The 20,922-nt window shown below is 44.0% G+C and overlaps 1 protein-coding gene across 4 annotated transcripts in view; it reads left to right on the top strand.

The window, feature by feature from the left end:
- LOC147635477 (lysophospholipid acyltransferase 1-like) overlaps nucleotides 1–18,337 on the top strand; it is a 32,064-nt gene extending 13,727 nt beyond the window's left edge. The window contains exons 3-10 of one of the 4 annotated variants that reach the window (XR_015266658.1): nucleotides 16,165–16,385; nucleotides 16,475–16,883; nucleotides 16,992–17,077; nucleotides 17,207–17,270; nucleotides 17,353–17,471; nucleotides 17,787–17,962; nucleotides 18,090–18,140; nucleotides 18,308–18,337. Coding sequence is in view for 2 of the 4 variants with exons in the window: in XM_086802769.1 (XP_086658895.1) it covers nucleotides 16,165–16,385; nucleotides 16,475–16,883; nucleotides 16,992–17,077; nucleotides 17,207–17,270; nucleotides 17,353–17,471; nucleotides 17,787–17,924 (1,037 nt within the window). In the remaining 2 variants the exon portion in view is untranslated. Of the gene's footprint in view, nucleotides 1–16,164; nucleotides 16,386–16,474; nucleotides 16,884–16,991; nucleotides 17,078–17,206; nucleotides 17,271–17,352; nucleotides 17,472–17,786 lie in introns of all 4 variants that reach the window. The other 3 variants (XR_015266657.1, XM_086802769.1, XM_086802768.1) reach the window with 3 other exon arrangements.
- The last annotated feature ends 2,585 nt before the right edge of the window (nucleotides 18,338–20,922 follow it).

Consider the following 20,922-nt stretch of genomic DNA (forward strand, 5'->3'; position numbering starts at 1 on the left):
ATGGCTGTACATTGATTTGAGTGAGGAAAAGGCTCATTTTCAGCTGCTGTACTTGCTGGTACAGATTTGGTACATCATTGGTGAGCATTTAGTACTGTTGTACAGTATTTTGGAAGGGGAACAGAGCACATCTAAGGTGCTGTCATAAATCTGCAGCAACCAGATTTTGGTGATTTTATCACATTAAGTGGGAGGAGAATTGCATTCGTGCTTCCGCAGTGGGAGATAAACTTTGGGAGAACAACTGTGCGCACTTTGTGTGCTTTTGGTGTAGTGTTCGCACACCTTGCAGGGAGTCAGGCATTGACTGTGTCAAAGGTTGCATATTGCTATGGCAACCACAGGTGAGAGCTCTTCATTGCTTCACATCAAGAAGCTTGAAGGCTCACATAATTATGACATTTGGCAAACCCAGTGCTATAATGTGTTGCTCCAGAAGAAGCAGCACAAGCCCATCAAAGAAAGAGATGTAATGTCCGCTTCTCTTACTGCTGAAGAATGGGAAGATATGGATGAGCTAGCAAGATCCACCATCATGTTGTCTGTGTCAGACACTTTACTTTTCAGCATACGTGAAGAGAAGACAGCTTGGGGAATGTGGCAAAGATTACAGGACTTGTATGCCCAGCAAAGTGCCTCAAGCAAAGTGTATTGGTTGAAGAAACTCATAGGTCTTCAAGTGAAGGAAGGGGCGTCTATGACAGCCGATCTAAATGAGTTTAATGGTGTTGTCAGCCAGGTCATCAATCAAAAGTTGGCAATGGACGATGAGTTCAAAGCCACCTTTCTCTTATGTACTTTGCCAGAGAGTTGGGACACATTCAGGACAGCCACTAGCAATTCAAATGCTATGTTGTCATATGCAGATGTGGAGGGTGCTCTCCTTCAAGAGGAGATGAACAGGAAGAACAACTCTGTTGGAAAGTCCAATGCAATGAATGCACGTGGGAGATCCCAGCAAAGGGGTAAAAGCCAAGAACGGGGAAGGCTCCAAAAAGGACTTGGAATGCCATTATTGTGGCAAGAAGGGACATTTCAAAAAGCAATGCTACAAATGGAAGAATGATAAAAAAGAAAAGGGCAAAGGAAAAGACAAAGACAAAGATGAAGCCAAAGATGCAAAGCCAAAGGGCAAAAGTGGAGTCAAGCTTGAAGAAGTCAATGTGTCACATGCAGGTGACAGTGAGGATGAAGTCCTTTTCACGTCTTCACTTGATGCCCATTCACTCCTTGCAGGAGATGGTCATGGTATGCACTCGTGGATCATTGATTTAGGTGCCTCCTTTCATGTCACAGGTTGCAGAGACTTGTTTGTCAGGTATACTGTTGGCAATGAAGGAGTAGTTTATTTGGGTGACAACCATGCATGCGAGATTCTTGGCAGAGGTGATGTGAGGCTTGTGTTTTCAGATGGCTCACAGCTTATGCTCCATGATGTCAGGCATGTGCCTGAGATCAAGAAGAACCTGCTTTCTACTGGACAGCTTGATGATGCTGATTATGTTACCACATTTGGTCGTGGAAAGTGGAAGATTAGTAAGGGCTCACTGGTTGTTGCCAGAGGCTCTAAGGTGGACACTCTTTACTTTATGCATGCTGGTGTTTGTCACCATGTTAATGTAAATGCAACCGAGCTGCCGGAAATCTCTATGTGGCATAGCCGGTTGGGACACATGAGTGTCAAAGGAATGGAGCAATTGTCTCGTTTTGGTTACTTGCCTTCTCTAAAGTTCTCAAGTTTTCAGTTTTGTGAGCATTGTATATATGGCAGGCAACTCCAGTGCCCCCACAAGAAAGCTCTTGGACAGAAAGATGCTCAGTTAGAGCTTGTGCATACAGATGTATGTGAGATGCCTCAGCTTTCTTTGGGAGGGGCAAAATATTTTGTGTCTTTTATTGATGATGCCACACGCAAGGTGTGGGTTTATCCTCTTCGTTTGAAGAGTGATACATTCTCAGTGTTTGAGAAGTTTGTTGCTCATGTTGAGAATCAAACAGGCAAAACACTGAAGGCTTTGCGTTCCGACAATGGTGGAGAGTATATGTCCAAACAGTTTCAGGACTTTTGTGATGCTAAAGGCATCAAGAGGGAGCTCTCTACTCCTTATGATCCTCCACAAAACGGGACAGCAGAGAGGATGAACAGAACCATTCAGGAGAAGGTCCGTTCTATGTTGTCACATGCTGCGTTACCTCATGGTTTTTGGGCTGAAGCTGTTATGACAGCCGTTCATCTTATAAATAGGTCACCTAACACGAGGCTTGGTGGGAAAGTGCCAGAGGAAGTATGGACAGGGAAGCCTCCGTCCTACAAGCACTTGAGAGTGTTTGGTTGCGTTGCGTATGTGCACATATGCAGGGAAATACGCACCAGACTTGATCCTAAGTCTCACAAATGCATATTCCTAGGATATGGTGACAGAGGTGAAATGGAGTATAGACTTTGGGATCCAATGAATAGAAAGATTTTACGCAGCAATGATGTCATTTTTGATGAAACATGCATGTATAAGGAGCCTGCAAGGCAACAGGAGCCTGGCAGAGTCATCTTTTTTGATGATGGACATCATGGACAACATCCAAGGGCTGTAAATCAGCCATTACAGCAACAAAACCAGCCCTTAAATGGTGCTGAAAATGGTCCAAATGGACAGCCAGAGATGGCAGAAGATATCCCTATGGATATCCCACAGTTAGAAGAGATACCGGGCATGATCTTTCAACCTTATGGCATGGAACAGGAGCCACCAATAGGTGATATGCAGGCTGGACAGCAACCTGCAAATGATGGTCATTGGGTACGGAGGTCCACAAGACCCTCCAGACCCCCTGACAGGTTTGTTCCAGGGGTTGACTACTTGATGCTCACTGACTGTGGGGAGCCCTCTTGTTATAAGGAGGCTTTACAGAGGGCGGACAAGGCTCTTTGGGAGTGTGCTATGAAGTCAGAGATGGATTCTCTGCACAAAAATGGAACATGGAAGTTGGTGCATTTGCCTACAGGCAAGAAGGTTTTGCCATGCAAGTGGGTTTACTGGCTCAAAGTTGCACCTGATGCAAAGCCAAGATACAAAGCCAGGTTAGTGGCAAAGGGCTTCAAGCAGGAATATGGTGTGGACTTTGATGAGATCTTCTCTCCAGTGGTCAAAATGACCACACTTAGAGCTGTATTAGCTTTGGTTGCTCATGATGATCTGGATTTGATTCAGATGGATGTGAAGACTGCTTTTCTTCACGGTGATCTCCATGAGGAGATATATATGCAACAGCCAGAGGGTTATGCAGTGAATGGAAAGGAGAAGCTTGTATGCAAGCTGAAAAAGAGTCTTTATGGGCTCAAACAGGCACCAAGGGAATGGCACCAAGGGAATGGTATCATAAATTTGATACATTCATGAAATCCTAGGATTTCACGAGGAGTGACATAGATCACTGCTTATACACCAAGAAAGCTTTGGATGGCAATCTATTGATCCTCATCTTGTATGTTGATGATATGTTGATTGCCGGGAAATCTCGTAAAGAGATGGATGCCTTGAAGAAGAGGCTGTATCAAACCTTTGATATGAAGGATTTAGGTGATGCAAATCACATTTTGGGTATGCGGATACTTCGGGACAGAAATCAGCATGTGTTGTATTTGTCTCAGAAGGAATACATTGGCAAAGTTTTGCAGAGGTTCAATATGGAAGGGGGGAAGAAGACTAGTACTCCTTTGCCTCCATATGTGAAACTCAGTGCTATGGACAGCCCACAGTCAGATAGTGGCAGGGCTGATATGGCCAAGATTCCATATGCTTCAGCTTGTGGCAGTCTCATGTATGCCATGGTTGCTACCAGGCCGGACATTGCATTTGCAGTGGGAGTAGTTTCTAGATACATGGCCAACCCTGGCAAGAAGCATTGGGAAGCAGTGAAAGGTGTCATGAGATACCTGAAGGGCACACAGGATATGTGCATTTGCTTTGGCAAACAGGATGCATTAGTGCATGGTTACACGGATTCGGATTATGCCGGTCATCCAGATAACCGGAAGTCTACTACCGGTTATGTGTTTACATTCACAGGAGGTGCTGTGTCATGGATATCCAGGATGCAGAAGTGCACTGCCTTATCTACTACAGAGGCCGAGTATATTGCAGCCACAGAGGCTTGCAAGGAGGCATTATGGCTATCTTGGTTAGTGGTTGATTTGGGTTATACAGGGGATATTCCATTGTTGCACTGTGACAGTCAGAGTGCCATCCAGTTGGCAAAGAACCCTGTCTTTCATGCAAAGACGAAGCATGTGGATGTGAAGTATCACTTCATCAGAGAGGTGATAGAGAACAAGCAGATTGAGCTTGTCAAGATTCATACGGATGACAACCCGGCTGATCTGTTGACAAAGAGTTTGCCTCCAGAGCGGTTTGCTCATTGCAGACACTTGATGGGCATTGGATGAGGCCAGTTTCAGCCTTGATATGGCCTTGTATATTATCATGTACATGCTGGTTTTTTCTTTTCCTTCCTTTAAGGGCACTTTGCCTTTAAGTGGGAGGTTGTTGGGGTAAAGGCATTATGCCCACCCTTATAGTGTGTACTAGCCCATAAGTTGTATAGTACATAGTACACTTAGTACTTTTAATGTACTGAGTGCACTATGTGTACTAGAGCAAATATACATGTGTGATAGGGGAGTCACACACTCATACTTGAGTTGACTTATCCCCACATGTCTGTCTCTCTCTCTTTCTCTCCCTTCTTCTCTGTGTATGTCTCCCACATGAAACCCTAACTCTCTCCCTTCAGGGTGGACCAATTGGGTGGCCAAATGGTGACATCTCCCCCGACTTCTAAACAGTTGTCCGCAACTGAAAAGCATCCAAATATGTCTGAAGCACATGCGGGCAATCTTTGAAGAACTCTTCATCTACCCATTTAGCGTCAATGGGAAGATAGTTCTTAAACTTCACAAGGTAATGCCTCACAACTTTGCCTGCAGCAAGCTTGCGTTCCTTGTGGTACACAATCTGCTCTGGCTGCAAGATCTCCTCAAGCTCATCCACTTCTGGTGGATCCTCAATGACCATTTCACTGGGCTCCGGCCCTATATACTTGCGAAGGAGACTCACATGAAAAGCATTGTGTATGTGCCAATGACTAGGTAATGCTAATCTGAAAGCCAGTGGTTGCAAGCTTAGGATATGCACCCTCTTTGCCAGGCCTCTTTGCAAGTCTTGCTTTCTCAAATTTCAACAATACCCAATCATTCTCTTTAACATCCAATTGCCTTCTATGCTTGTCGGTAGCCTTTTTATGCTTGTCTTGTGACCTTGCAATGGCTGTCCGCACCTGAGCAAAAGCAATATCCAAGTCTCCTACATACTCATCAGCTGCAAATATCTCATCCTTTGTGCGAAGGATGGGTGGCAAAACCACCTTACCATAAACAATCTCAAACGGGGCTTTTCCCGTAGATGCATGCATCGTGTTGTTGTAAGCAAATTCCACAAGCGGTAAGTACTTCTCCCAAGAAGACTTCTGATCTGCCACATAACATTTCAAGAGATCCAACACGGCTGAATTTGCAGCCTCACTTTGCCCCTCCGTTTGAGGGTGATAGGCTGATGAGAAGTCCAATTTGGTGCCTGTATTATCAAATAAGGCCCGCCAAAAGAGACTTGTAGTCATGGGATCTCTATCCTTCACAATAGACTTCGGCATTTCATGATGTTTGAACACTTGTGCAAGATATATTTTAACCATATGCTCAGCTTTGATGGTCTTTTTGACCGGCAAGAAATGAGCTTGCTTTCTAAACCTGTCCACAATTGTCCAAATTGCATCATTATCCTGTTGGGTCCGTGGCAAGTCCATAATGAAATCCATTGTAATACTTTCCCATGGCTGCGTGGGAATAGGCAATGGCTGAAGCAAACCTGGTGCCTTTTGCCTATCAAATTTGACCTTTTGACAGGTGATACATACACGTACATGTGCCTCTATGTCCTTCCGCATACCTGGCCAAAAGAAATACCGCTCAATCATGTGCGTAGTAGGCATTATGCCTCTATGACCAGCATATGGAGGAGCATGGCACTCATCCAAAACCTTTTGCCTCATGTCAGATACCACACATAGGCAATTATCTTTCATGAGATAACCCTCTTTGATCACATATGAGGCATGTGCATGACCAGCCATCAAATCAGCCCAAATAGTGGCAAAATCAGCATCCGTATGATACAAATCACGCATGGTAGACAAGTCCCCATGAGAGGCAACCGAGATAGCCGCTACATACGGCTTTCGTGACAATGCATCGGCCACTACATTTTTCTTTCCTGAGGTGTGCAAGATCTGAAAATGAAACATAGAGAGGAAATTGGCCATCCTCATATGCTTCTCTGATAACTTAGTTTGAGTAAGAAAATACCTCAAACTCTGGTGATTTGTCTTCACAGTGAAATCAGCCCCAAGATGGTAATGTTTCCATATAGTAAGTGCATGAATTACAGCCAAGAGCTCTTTCTCATAAATGCCAAGAGATAGCTCTGCATCATGCAATCTACGACTCTCATAAGCCACGGCATGTCCCTCTTGATTAAGGACAGTCCTATGCAATTTCCAGATGCATCACATTCCACACAAAAAGGGTTTTGCAAATCTGGAATGATCAACACTGGACCATGAATAGTTGCATCTTTCAATTTGAGGAATGCATCTCTCTCTACATTAGTCCATTTGAACACGGCCTTCTTCTTTGTCAAATCATGTAAAGGAGAAGCAATCCATGCAAAGTGCCGAATGAACTTGCGGTAGTAAGAGCATAATCCAAGAAAACTATGGATCTCATGCACCGAACTCGATTCGGGCCAATTTCGAATTGCATCAATCTTTGTAGGATCCATGCGCACTCCATCTTTGGACACAATATGCCCAAGATAATGTATCTCTGATAAGAAGAACTCACTCTTCTTCGCATTTATGAAGAGTTTATGCTTATGGAGCTCTTCAAAAACAATGGCCAAATGAGCTTTATGCTCTTCTTCGGTCTTCGAGAAGACTAGGATGTCATCAAAGAAGACACCTGTAAATATCCTGTACCCACGGAATATGTGATCCATCATTCTATTGAATGTAGCCAAAGCATTTGTAAGACCAAAAGGCATAACAAGATACTCATAAAGCCCAAAGGCTGTCCTGAAAGCAGTTTTGTGTACATCCTCAGGCACTACATGCACTTGATGATATCCACTCTTGAGATCAATTCGGCTAAAGCATGCCAATCCATCCAACTTGTCAAGGATGTCGTCTATGCGTGGAATCGGAAACCGATTCTTGATGGAAAGCTTATTCAAAGCTCTATAATCCACACACATACGAAAGAATCCATCCTTCTTGGCTGAACCAAACCCTTCTCAAGAAGCTCATTCACTTGCTTCATGATCTTCTCTTTTTGGGATGCACTTACACGATAGGCTGGCCTATTAGGTGGTGAGCTACCCGGCACAAGATCAATGCGATGATCTTCCGGTCGTACGGGTGGTAACTCATCAGCAAAACAATCATTGTGCTCTTGCAAAAAATTTAGCCTATCATTACTAAGAGTGTTTACATGTACATTATTTTCCTCAACATGATCTCGTACAAAAATCAAGTAGGCAAAAACACTCTTTTTCATTACTTTCTTAATTTGTATATGAGATACAAGGGGAATGGTATCACCCTCTTCACCAGCATCAATTACATGCTCTCGGCCTTTATGCATGAAGGTGATCCTGTTGGTCTTGTAAGCCTTTCAACAAAGGCAGCCCCTGCTTCAATTTGAGGACCCATGTCCTCCATTTCAATACCCAAAGCAGCTGCCATCTGAGTGGATATGAAATTTTCAGATGCACAATCATCAAACATGAACAAAGCGGGCTGATCTTTGAGCTGTCCCCAAGCTTTACATACAACCCTATCTTTGCTATCATTTGAAGTTTTGCCCTGCACATCCGGAACCATATGCACATTAGGCTTTGATGCATTTGCATTATTACGCTTCTTCTTGTTTGGGCATGCCTTTGCAATATGCTTAGTGCTACCACAAGTAAAGCATTTCCCCTCACTCATATATTGCTTTTTCTGCTCCGGAGTGAGACCATAGTCTCTCAGTTTGAAGGGACGCTTCTTGGTAGTGTTATTTTGAGCCTTTGGACCATTTTTATCTTGGTTTTGGTCCTTTTTAGGTGGTTGTCCATCATTTTGCAGGTTTTGGACAGTCCTCTCTTTGCCTTGAAATGAGGGTTTAGCCTTATTGGATCGACTCAATTTTAGTTCCAATTGCTTGGTGGCGGTGGCGGGTGGCGGCTGCGATTAATTGGTGTAAGGTATGACCAAGATACATTTTTAGTCCCGCTTTGTACACGGGTTGCAATCCCGATTGAAACCTTCTCTTCCTTTCCGCCTCGGTGACATGCATAAATGGAGATACCTCCAAAAGCACTATCCAAAACTTTTATATATATGCATTTACCGATTCACCCTCATTTTACTTTACCCAATCCCAGTTTATTGTTATCTCATTCAATGCATTGGGAGGCAAGAATTGAGCATAAAACCTCTCCTTGAACTCTTCCCATGATCTAACAGGATTCGGTGAGAGCGTCTCCGTGAGCCACCAATGGGCAGCAGTGCCTTTCATGAACATGCTTACATGCCGGATCATGGATTTCTGAGTGAAATCCTCATCACTGAAAGCAATATCAAACTGGGCAATAAAAGCAAGTGCCTTTGATGCATCATATTCTCCATGGTATGTGTCAAACTTCACAGATTTGTCTCCGGCTTTGAAATCACGAGACTTTGATGCATGTGTGTGCATCTCAACATGTTTTTCCCCATGTTTGTCCATTGGGACAGCCCCTGTGACTGGCATCATTTTTGGACCAAAAGGTGATGCATGAGGCATAGATACATGTGCCCTGTAAGCATGAGGCATGGCTGACTCCTCAACATGCATTGATACATTTTCAGCCATAACTTCTCTCTCACGAGCACACTCGAAGGCATGAGTGGCATGAGAGAGACGCAGAGTACTTGCACCAATAGAAAATTGCAGCCCATGTTGCATGTGTTGTGCATGCACATTTTCAGCCGGCAATGGCATTTGACATACATTTTGACCACTGCTATAAACATTGTATCCTTCATGGGCTACATAAGATATTCCTGCATGGCGTGAAGTCACTGATTTTTCCTCTCCCATAGCATGGAGATTCATCCTCTTAGACATAAGTTCTTGTTCGGACACTTGTGGGGATTCCAAGACGTGGGATGGTTGCCTTTTCTGCATAGGCATCCTTGGTACGAGCCAAGTATGCACGTGCTGCATCTCTCGGTTGCATGTGCAACTCTTGAGCAATCATTGCCATTGCATGATCCATATAAGATTCAGCTTTCTTAGCCTTCAAACGGTCATGTACCAATGGATCCTCGCGGCGGTAGAGATTCAATTCTTCTTGTTGTGCATGGAGAAGAGCCTGCATACGAGTAAGTTCAGCCCTCAAGACTATGAACTCTTCTTCCTGCATCTTCTCTTTGCCACGGGACGGCTGTCCCACATATTCATGTTTCCTATTGTGTACCACATGAGTTTTCTCATCCTGTAAAGCATTGGAAGCATGCATTTCATTGTCCCTGCCTCTTGTGTTAGCATCTCCAACATTCATTGTATGGCTGTTCATAATGTTCTAAGTGTAGAGATAGCTAGTGTTCACGGTGATCATCTCTCACGATAGAAGTGAAAGTGAACCATATACTCGATACCAATGTAACTTGGTTGAACACAATGCTAATCAATACACTTAAATACACTAAGATTTGATGGACACTTGCTCAAAATACAAGAAGTAAATTGCTGAATTGACAAAAGACACACAATGAGCCAGAACGGCCGACCCCTCCCTCAAATAAAGTATATTGATCTTGGGAGAATCAAGTACATAGTGTCATGGGCATTTCTGACCAGATTTCCATACCAATGCATATGAATACAGTATTGCAAACAAGTGGTTGTCGATGTAGACTTGCAACCCACACTACCCTCTCAAGTGCCCATGTTTCCTACCATCTGCTCTCTATTGTTCCACCAACACATGGTAGCAACAATCTGCAAGAGAGCACGTAGGAACAAGAGAACACTACACAGGGTATGTGAGCTTGTAATCCGGTTCCTCCCTCCTGCTACTTGCTCCCATATTTAAGCATAAAAGCTTACCAATAGCTAGTAGAGTCGATGACAGCAGAAGTCTTCGCGATGGAAGTCCTTGGAGTGTTGAGATCTTTGATTTGTCGCCTTTCTTCGCGACAAAAGTCTTCAAGAGAACCTTGGGAAAGCTTCCCCTATGGTTCAACTTGAGAAAGGAGAGCTGAAATTAGGGTTTTCAGCAAAAAGACCAGAAATTAAAGCAAAAATGAGAGCTGTTTTGCTGAATTTCAGTCATTAGGAGTGAGTAGGAGAGTGATTAGCACTTGGAAACACTCTTGGAAGCTTGGAAAACACCCTAGCAAGTTGGGTATGGCTATGGAGAGCTTGGAAATGGAGAGAAATGGTGGAAAAACAGAGTTTTCAGTCTCCAAAAATCTTCATGAAGAGAAAACACGAATTTTCTCTTAATAAGTAAGTGAATTGGGGTCCAATCAGGTGAAGGGATATGGGGAGATGCCCATTTATGAGTAAAAGGGGAGGATCAGGTCCTGGACATTGAGTCTTATCCGCCTCGGGACTTCAGTGAGCGTGAACTTGGAAGCGGTCATAATTTATAAGTGACTTTTGGGCGCCCAAACTTTAATGAAGTGGGAACGCACTCACTTATAAATATTGGCCAAGTCCTAAGGACTATTTGAGCCTAGATTGGGTAATACTTACCACTTGTTCACATGCCACACAACCATGTTAGCTGCTGACAGTTTCACACGCACGGTTCGCGGGCGGGCGTCCCCTTACCGGAACTACACATTGGTCAAGCAAGCATGAAAACAACATGCAATTTCAATCGCAAGCAAGCACATAAAGATGCTATGCAATGCAGCATTGGTATGGACAATCCCCGTTCATGAGACTATACCAAAATAGACCTGCTCCAGGCAAGTACACGAGGTACCAGACCCAATGGAACACCAATCCACCAAGCATTTTCGGGCATGTACACGGAGGCACAAGTCCCAACGGAAAGCCAAGTCTAAAGTAACACATGAGTGGCATCAATCCCCGGCATAAACAACTGCCATGGACACCAGTCCAATGTACATACATGATAAGAAAGCATGGGTGGACCAATTGGGTGGCTAAATGGTGACAGTTGTACTCCTCAAACTAGTTGTATGTGATGAGCCATGTGTACAAGTAGAACTAGTTATTCCACCTGGATCTTGGTTTTCCTCACCTGTAATCTCATTTGGGTCAGTTGCTTGATTGCCACTGAGCTGGTTGCTCCTCTGGTCAAGCTTCGCGGCCATTGACTACATCCCATAAGCCTTTGGCAACCAAAACATGACGCATCATGTATGACCAAAGAGGGTAGTTGGAACCATCCAACTTGTTCTCTGCTACCAACCAATTGAATACATCACTGCCAGCCATTACTCAAAACAAATGCACTATCTGAGCCTAACAAATGCCATCGCACAATGCACTGTGGACACCCAATGTCCACTGATGAAGGACAATGTTGAGAGATGCTAAGTGACCCACTGATGGCAAAAAACTGCAAATGTATTGAAATGACAAAGTGTAGAGATAAAAAAGTTATCTGAATACAGTCTTGCTAACAAAAAAGTAAGGTTTGAGAGTTGTCAGGATGCCGAAAGTTGATGCCGATACTACCGAAACAAAGCTGGAAGATTACCAATGCTCTGTTCAGCGTTGTTTTGGTGAAGGTGTTTTGGTGAAGGCTGAAAATTTGCAGAGAGGTTTTGGAGGCCCAAACGGACTCCAATTTTGGTGATCTTTGGCTCGGGAGACTCGGGAGATGATGAGGAACACAATGGTGAAATTTGAATTCAAAAATCTGGCTCTGTTATGGTGGCGCCGTCAGCTGAGCTGGGCGGTGGGCAAGCAGAAGTGGGCTGAGCCGCCAACTGTCGGGCGCTGGATGGCGGAGTCGAAAAATTGTTTTGGGGGTTCTCTAAATAGATGCTTGGCGAGCTGTTTTGTGTAGGCGGCTTTATGGAGGAGGGGGTGGAGAGGATGGCGCTGCCCTTCTTGATGGCGGTGCTGCAGGTATCCTACGTGTGCTGAATCTGCAAAAAGAGGATCTCCTAGATGACCAAGATACCTACACTGATACCAAATGTTGGAATGAAGGCTGCAGCCAAGCACAGAAACCCACACACACAGAGGCAATCGTGAGTACAAGGAGAGGCACAAACTACAATGTATTGGATAAGTACCAAAGTACAATATAAGTGAACCTTATAAGTAAAATAAGGGCAGGTTCACATGCATAAGAACTCAGGGGAAAAAAGCCCTCTTATGGAGGCGGGCTTGGGGTATAGTATCAAAAGTTTTGCAAAAATCCACAAAGTAACAAATCCTTTGATGTCGTGCTCTACCCTCCTCAATGATGGCACGGAGGGTGAAGATGTGGTCAAGGGTAGAGTAGCTCCCTCCGAAAGCTTACATGTTCTGAGGCTCTGCCTCCTTGTCTCTTTGCAAATGAACAGAGCTCCGCCTCTAGCACCGATCCATAGAGTTTGGCCAATGTGTGGCCAGTCATGATAGACCTGTAATTATTAGGATCAAGTGGATCTCCAGCTTTGAGATGGGAATGATGGTGTTAACGGACCCACAAAGGGCTCTATTGAACATGTACGCTAGTAGGGATGCTAGGGTATCATGGGAAAGACCATGCCATTTGTTAAGAAGGTGGAGGTGGGGGTAGAGGTGGCTGATGGGGGCTATGATAGAGAGAGCGTGCATAGGAGTGCCATGTGTCCGGGCAGGTGATAAGTGTGGGGGGCGATGGTCTCGGACTTTCGTCGAGGCTTCTTTGCGGTTCGGCTCTAAGAAGAGTCGGTATAACTCATTCTCTTTCCAAGCGTAGAACTCCCGTTTCTTGCGTTCGGTGAGGCGTTGAGAAATCTACTGCATTTGGCGCTTTTTGATTTGCTCAATCCATACCTCATGCTTAAGACGAGAGCGCGTGGATCGGCATTCGTCATCATACCAATAGTTATGGGGCATGGAACCGCAAGGTGGCTTGGCAGTAGACCACCGCATGCGGATGAAAGAAGTGATGGCAGATTTGTGGAGTATGGTGTTGAGCTGTGATGTGAGGGCCGGTAGGGGGAGATAGTAGGATCCACATCCTGGAGTTAGCGGTAGGTGTGTTGGAGTAAATAGGAGCAAGCTTGTGATCAAAATGGGCCTGGGTGTAATGTGAGATGGGGAGTGGTGGCGGAAGGAAAGGTGGTGTGCAAGTAAGAGTGAAAGAGAGGTAGGCATGGTCAACTGCGAGAGCGGGTGGCGGGATGGAGAAGTCGGGGAGGTGTGCCAAAGCTAGAGATCCCATCAAGTAGTCCACGGTGCTAGCACTTCTCGAGTAAGGGAAGGAGGTGCTGGCTTCAGAGGAGGGCCATCGGGACATCCCATTATAGATAACAAGACCCTGTGCAGCTCCCCGTACACTGTGACCTCCTCACGGTCCTGTGATGATCTCTTTAATCCCGTGTTAGTGATGTCTAGCTCCTATAGTTTGATAGGGTCGTCCAAATCAAGAAGTGGGACCTACTGACTCCCTGTGTTGGCGTTGAAGTCCTTGAGCAAGACTTCCCCCAGCTGTGAGAACTCCATAATATCCCCATATAATGATAAGTACGGTGATTGGCCATGCTGTCCGGCATAAGGGGAGTGGCTTGGTGCAAAATAGCATACAACAATTTGGATGTCTCTGTCCCCGGTAAGCTGTAGAAGACACCATGCATCCTTGTCCTTTCGGACAATGTTGAGAATCTGTTGGAGGTGGGGTCTAAAAAGGACAGCTATCTTGAGTATCATGGAAATAAAAATTGAAATGAAAAGCTAATCCTAGTCATATGCAGCTCACTATGCAGTCACTGTCTAGCATACAATCATGATAGGTGGTATACTACTAATTCCTCCCAGTGAGATGGTGGGGTGTAGTACATCATACATGGGGCATGGGGAGGAAATCACCAAGTTTCTGTCCAACGTCTTCGAAAGGCCAAAATGACCTATGAGACCAAAAGTTACAATAATCTGGTCAGATGAAGTACAAATGTTAGTGGTGTGTAACAAAAAAAGGTGAGAAAAGATCTAAAGATCTATAGATCAAGAGTAACATGGGAAACTTGGGAAGATACTAAGAGGGGATGAAAGTGTCCACACAGAGATCTCTGGGTGCATGAGGCTCATGAATGTGTGAAGAGTATAGACAGGCCCTCAGTGGATGAAATCCCTCATAGGTTGCTGAAGCATGAAGACAAGCTCCTCCGGGGTGAACTGCCTGGAGGGTATCTGCTGGTGATTTGCGATGATCTCTCTAATCCTCCCATGCCATCTGGATCTGCCTTGGATACCCCGAGGTCTAGGGCGTCTGTCCTGACATAGCTGAGAGGCACGCTCAAGAGTGACCCCTCTGGATGTGGATGCAGCTGTGTCTTGACCCTGCCTCTGTTGTTACTTGCATGCAATAGAGAGAGAGAGAGAGAGAGAGAGAGAGAGAGAGAGAGAGAGAGAGAAGGTTTAGGAGATGAATACATTGTTTACTTGCATGCAATAATTGAAGAAATATAAACAAGGCTGCCCAAGTGGAAACTTAAACAAGCTAAAGGAGGTTAGAAATGTAATTTTATTATATCGACCATGATAAGCTTTGATTTGATGTTATGGCATGGAAGCATCACCACCAGTTGTTTGATTCATAAATTGTCTCAAGACATGACAAAGAAAGTATGATTACATGTATAATGAAGAATACCTGGTGCTTTGATCCATTCACCATACGTGTTGTGACATTGGTAGATACTGTCAGAATACGCAGCGGAGATGATGACCAGATCTGGGAACACAAGAGCAAAAACGATGCAAAAAAAAACAGCACAACAGAGAGAGAGAGAGATGTAGGCGTGTAACTCTGCTCTGATATACACAAGAAAATCCCGGTACGATACAAGTATGGTATGGGGGCTAGGGGCCTATTTATATGCCCCCAGATGGGCAGACGGCCTGCTGAAAAAGCCTCCACGACTGTAGCATCAGTCGGCCAGCACTGAATGAAGCCCACGACTGTATATGCCCAGTCGGCCAGCAGTACAGAGGTCCACGACTGCTGTTGGGCAGTCGGCCAGTCACCTGTCTGCTGATGGGTCAGTCGGCCAGCTACTCAGTGCTCCTGCCAACTCAGAACTGCCTCCCAAGCCACAAAAAAAATGGAAAAAAATAGGAAAAAATAGGGAAAAATACGAAGAGTGGGGAAAAATGATAAAACACCTCATAAGGGCGGGCACACCCACAACAAAGGCCCTGGTGTATAAAACTGGACAGGAGATGACTTCTAACAGATACTTCATCAAAGTGTCACGAACTTGCAAAGAACATGCAAGCATACCTGTTTACATGTACAATAAACGGTTTATCATTACAATACCCGAATGATGAAAAATGGGTTGCATGTGTCCCCCATTCCATTTTGTCAAGAGTTACATGTGTGCTCCAATTGGTGTGCCACTCTTGGCCAGACAAAGCCAAGAGAAATACAGTGGTGGAAATGCTGCTACACCACAGTACCATTAGTCAAAGAATCTCATTGACCGGATAGCTCATGGATAGATGTTTTTAAGCTCCAAGTAGACACTACCCACTTAGTTGCACCATATGGCATGTGATCCCCTCTTGTCGTTTATTTCTTATAATTGCACAAGAAAAGAACCAACGGTAGTATTCACCAATGTCATAAGAGGTGGTTTCTGGTGGGGGGGCTGTTCTAACTTCTGGCATGTAGTAGAAATGCACAGGCTGCTACGCCACGAGCTTGTAGTGCTATCATTTTGTATGATGATGCACAGTTGTGATAATTGCGAGGGCACGAATTTCTGATATAGTTGGTTTGTGAACTATAGCTATAAGATTAATTTGTAGGCTTTCCCCTAATGAGGCATAAGTTTTCTCCACAGGTGCTCTCATGGTTTTGACACTGAAGGTTGTTTCGTCTGCAATTAACTATCAAGATGGTTTGTTGAAGGACGAGGAGCTGCGTCCGGCTCAGAAGAAGTACAGAATTTTACATCTTCCTTCTCTCAATGAGTATGCCGGGTTTTGTCTCTGTTGTGGCAGCCACTTAGCGGGCCCCGTGTATGAAATACAAGATTACCTTGATTGGACAGCCAATAAAGGGGTAAGTGGTTGTCATTAACAAGAGCAAGTTTCTTTTGAAAGTGGTTTACCTCACCAGTTTTATTTTTGGACTTGTTAATTCATTTTCAGATATGGAGTCCTCCACCTCAAAAGCCTTTGCCTTCTCCCTACGGTGGGGCTTTCCGGGCATTTGCCCGGGCCCTTCTATGCATGGGGATCCACATGTACTTAGCTCCACGCGTGCCTGTGTCTAGGATATTTGAGCCTCAGTACAAGGGTTGGGGGTTCTGGGAGCGCTGGGGCTATCAATGGCTTGCAGGCTTTACAGCACGCTGGAAGTATTACTTCATCTGGTCCGTCTCTGAAGCTTCAGTTATCATCTCAGGCTTTGGGTTTAGTGGCTGGTCGAACTCACAGCCATCAAAGCCTAGATGGGATCGTGCAAGAAACGTGGATATTATTGGAGTCGAACTTGCTGAAAGCAGTGCGGTTTTGCCCCTTGTGTGGAACATTCATGTCAGCACGTGGCTACGTCTCTGTATCTGTGCCTCTTTTGTCTGGCAAATTTTCAGCTTATAATTGTTTTAAAACAAGTCTTTGTTATATTCTCGTTGCAAATTCAATTCCACCTTGACTTCTAGCACAGATGTGTATGAAAGAGTCTGCAGGAAGGGGAAGAAACCTGGTCTTTTTGAGCTTTTAGTGACTCAAATTGTCAGTGCAGTCTGGCATGTAAGTGCTTTCTTTGACATGTCATTGATGCACCCAGTTTTTATTCTCTTTTGATGATCTGTGATGGGACCTTTGGGCCTTTTAGCTTAGGGATAATTTGTTTAGTAGCTCATGAATGCTTTGATACAGGGTTTGTATGCTGGCTATATACTTTTCTTTGTCAACAGTGCTCTCATGATTGCCGGATCAAGAGGTGAGTTTTGTAGTATTAATCAAATCTAGCTTTGGATGGAGTTTTGGGTAGGGGCCTTCTGAAAGAGCATTTTCTTTTGCAGTTATTTATCGATGGCAGCAAGCAATCCCGGAGGGCTCGTGGTTTTTGAACAAGATCAGCTGGCTTGCCAGCTTTTCATACACGGTTTTTGTGTTGAACTATTCCTGCATCGGTTTCATTGTACTCCTCTTTCCTACCATCAAGATTTTTAGTTTGGAATCTGGAATTGTGTAGTCTCAAGTCCCAGCTTCTTAAGCCTAGGCACTGCAAAGTAGTGTAACTTACGTAAAGTTACACTTAGTACAAGAAGTTTCTTTGTGTGCGTGCATGCTCGCATGCACGGGCTTGTGCATGTGCGTGTTTTGGCAGGCATGCAGGCGTGGAGGTGGCTGTGCTTGTGCTTGAGGGTGTTTAGTTGGAGCTGGTTTGGGTTGACCAATTGTCATGGTTTGGGTTTTTTTGATGACCAATTGTCGGTTTTGTTTTTTTGTGTAGGTATTGAGTCTCCATCAAACCTTGGAATCGTACAGCAGTGTTTACTACGCGGGCTCGCTGCTGTCTGTGGCTCTGATCATTTTTGGCACTGTGGTGAAACCCCCGAGATCTATAAGATCAAAGGCAAAGAAGACGTAACTTTGATGCCAAGCAACCAATGCAAGGACGGTTTAGAAGTAGGTGGGAACGTAGGTTTTTTTATTGTAGCCACTTCAGAACTTGCCAATTGTGTAATCTACTGATTGCAGGACATTCTTGCAACAGACACGATTCAAATATTTTTTAGGGTTTCTTGCCTGGCAGGTTAATTTGTTGTACCAATAAGGAGGTGCTTGATTGGGGCATTACCATTTGGTAAGACACAGAGTGATGAGATTACTGAGATTTTAGAGGTTTCATTAAGATTGTGTAACATCAAAATAATTGGGGAGTAGTTAAGTGATTCTGAACACTGCAGTTTTTTGGGTGCTTTGTGTTATTGCTTTTTAAGAGCATTCATGTGTATTGCTCTTGAAGTGCAGATTTTCACATGGAAATGGCTTCTTTATCTGATACTTACCTCCGGCTATGTGATGCCATCATGGCCAGCTGCAGAAACCTCATGAAACACCTTATAGCTCTTTATCCTCTAGCAGGTTGCTAAGATGGGTGAGAAGCAAGGGTCGCTTTCCACAAAAAAAATTTTTAAAGTAATAAACTTAATAGTTTATATAAGATTTATTATGACCGTAACTTTAATTGATCAAATGCCTGATGGCTTTTACATCATGTAAGACGTCGAAGGTTATGTGGGAACACATTCCTATAGGGGGTGCGGGCTAGACACATCGCAAGTTTTATGCATATGATTATTGAATTTCAATGGATACCCATATAACGAAGGAGCATGCCTAATATGACATTGTGCAACTTGCTAGCCAAGGATCCTTGTGCTGGAAATGTATCCCATACTATAATTTATTAGGTACGAGGGAAGTTAAAAAACAATGGTGGTATTCCATATATAGCTAGACAACTATTGAGCTCAAAGTTCGATACATGGGGGATGCACGAGAAACTCTCTTTTCATCGCAGGAGGCTAATTTTCGCATATAGACTCCAACTGTTATGCCAAGCTAAATTGTGACTACCCCTTCGTTGAGCGAGTGGGCACTGTAGAATTCAGTTACAAGGGAGATGTTCTTATTTTGGGAGACATGAATGCACAGGAGTTACAATTGAGTATAGAGGATTGTTATACTGAGAGAATTGATAACCTCAAATGTGAGAAACTCCATGGATTAAAGAGAGTCTGGCCGCTATGGGAAAGAACTCATGTAAATGTGAGATGTTAAGCCCCTAGCTTGGGCCCACAAAATGTAGTACCGCAAGGCTATTTGGATTGGACACTGCTTACATGTCTAAACACACATCCTCTTTAACTTAAAAACTACACCTAATCCAACTTGTGCCATGTGTACATCACAATGAGCCACTCCCACACTATCAAGCATTTCTTAACTATTTCCATGAGAAAGGAGGAGTTCAACTCTCTCAAAAGCAAGGAACGTTTACACATGACAAGCTCTCCCTAGCTCTCTCTATCACTATATAAGCACAACTCAAGAAATGCATCTCATCATCACATCCCCTCATCACTGAGACATAGGCAACACTCAAGATAGCTTAGACATGATGCACAAATATAAAACTGAACCTGAACATAAGAATGGATGGCTCCAATACAATATGTGACTTGGCATAAAGCCCTTCTCTTATTGCTTATATATGGGGGTATAAGCTCCTTCTTACGAAAATGGGTACAATGTAGCACCTCAAAAGGGAAATGGAAATGCTATCTATGCTCACGTCCAAAATGAATGAGGACCAATGTGGTACTTTAAAGAAAGATGATTAGCAATGGTATGCTCCCATGTCATGTGAATGGTGATGAGAATCGTTAGCATCTCATCATCACATCCCCTCATCACTGAGACATAGGCAACACTCAAGATAGCTTAGACATGATGCACAAATATAAAACTGAACCTGAACATAAGAATGGATGGCTCCAATACAATATGTGACTTGGCATAAAGCCCTTCTCTTATTGCTTATATATGGGGGTATAAGCTCCTTCTTATGAAAATGGGTGTTTAAGGCAAATGTGTAACAATGTAGCACCTCAAAAGGGAAATGGAAATGCTATCTATGCTCACGTCCAAAATGAATGAGGACCAATGTGGTACTTTAAAGAAAGATGATGAGCAATGGTATGCTCCCATGTCATGTGAATGGTGATGAGAATCGTTAGGAAGTATGTAGCCGAATTAATGGCCATATGCCGATGTCAATGAAGAAATCCATGAGAAAGAGGGGCCTCAAAGGCCTCAATCTAAGATGTCACACTGAAGTTGAGATGCACCTTGTCATGAGAAGTAAGCTCATGATGATGACCAAGAGAAGGTCTTACGAATCATGGGGAACCTATGTCGATGATGAAGAAAGCAAATCATAACGAGGCTCATGTGTCAATTTTGATGACAAACCTAACGAGAGGGGTTCGTATGGAGAGGCACTTTCCTCCTCAATTGGTGATACAGGATACATGAGAGGGGTGGGACAAGTTGATGATGAGACTAAGGAGTTGGGCTCATATGGAGAGGCACATTTCACCTCAATTGGTGGTACGTGATACACGAGATGTGGTGGACGAGGCAATAGCTCCACAAAGATACATAAGCGTCGATCGAAGTTGTGAAGAACATGATGATGATGATCCAAGTGCCAAAGGATTATAGGATCAGAATCCTCACAATGTTTGGACCAATGGACACAATCCCACTCTAGTGCCTCCTCAAATGGAACATATGAATGTGTGAGTTAAGGTATAAAGATCATATGTGTGTGCAATAGTAAGACTTAAGGGAGGCTACATTCTTTGGAGATGGATGGGAGCAAATGTTCAGTACTATTGCACACTTTTTTTTTTTTTGGCAAGGCCAAAGTTTGTAACCAAGGTGGTTGAGAAAATGTCAGAGACAAAGAAATTAAGCTTTCAATGAACACTGAGTCATGGCACTTCTTGGGAAATGTTTATAGATCACAAGGAAAGATTTTAGTAGGAGAAAAAAAATGTGGGGTTAAGTATGAATGT

Source organism: Cibotium barometz, chromosome 9, assembly GCF_041138505.1.
Source record: "Cibotium barometz isolate CiBa-2024 chromosome 9, ASM4113850v1, whole genome shotgun sequence".
In the NCBI taxonomy this organism is placed as follows: Eukaryota; Viridiplantae; Streptophyta; class Polypodiopsida; order Cyatheales; family Cibotiaceae; genus Cibotium; species Cibotium barometz.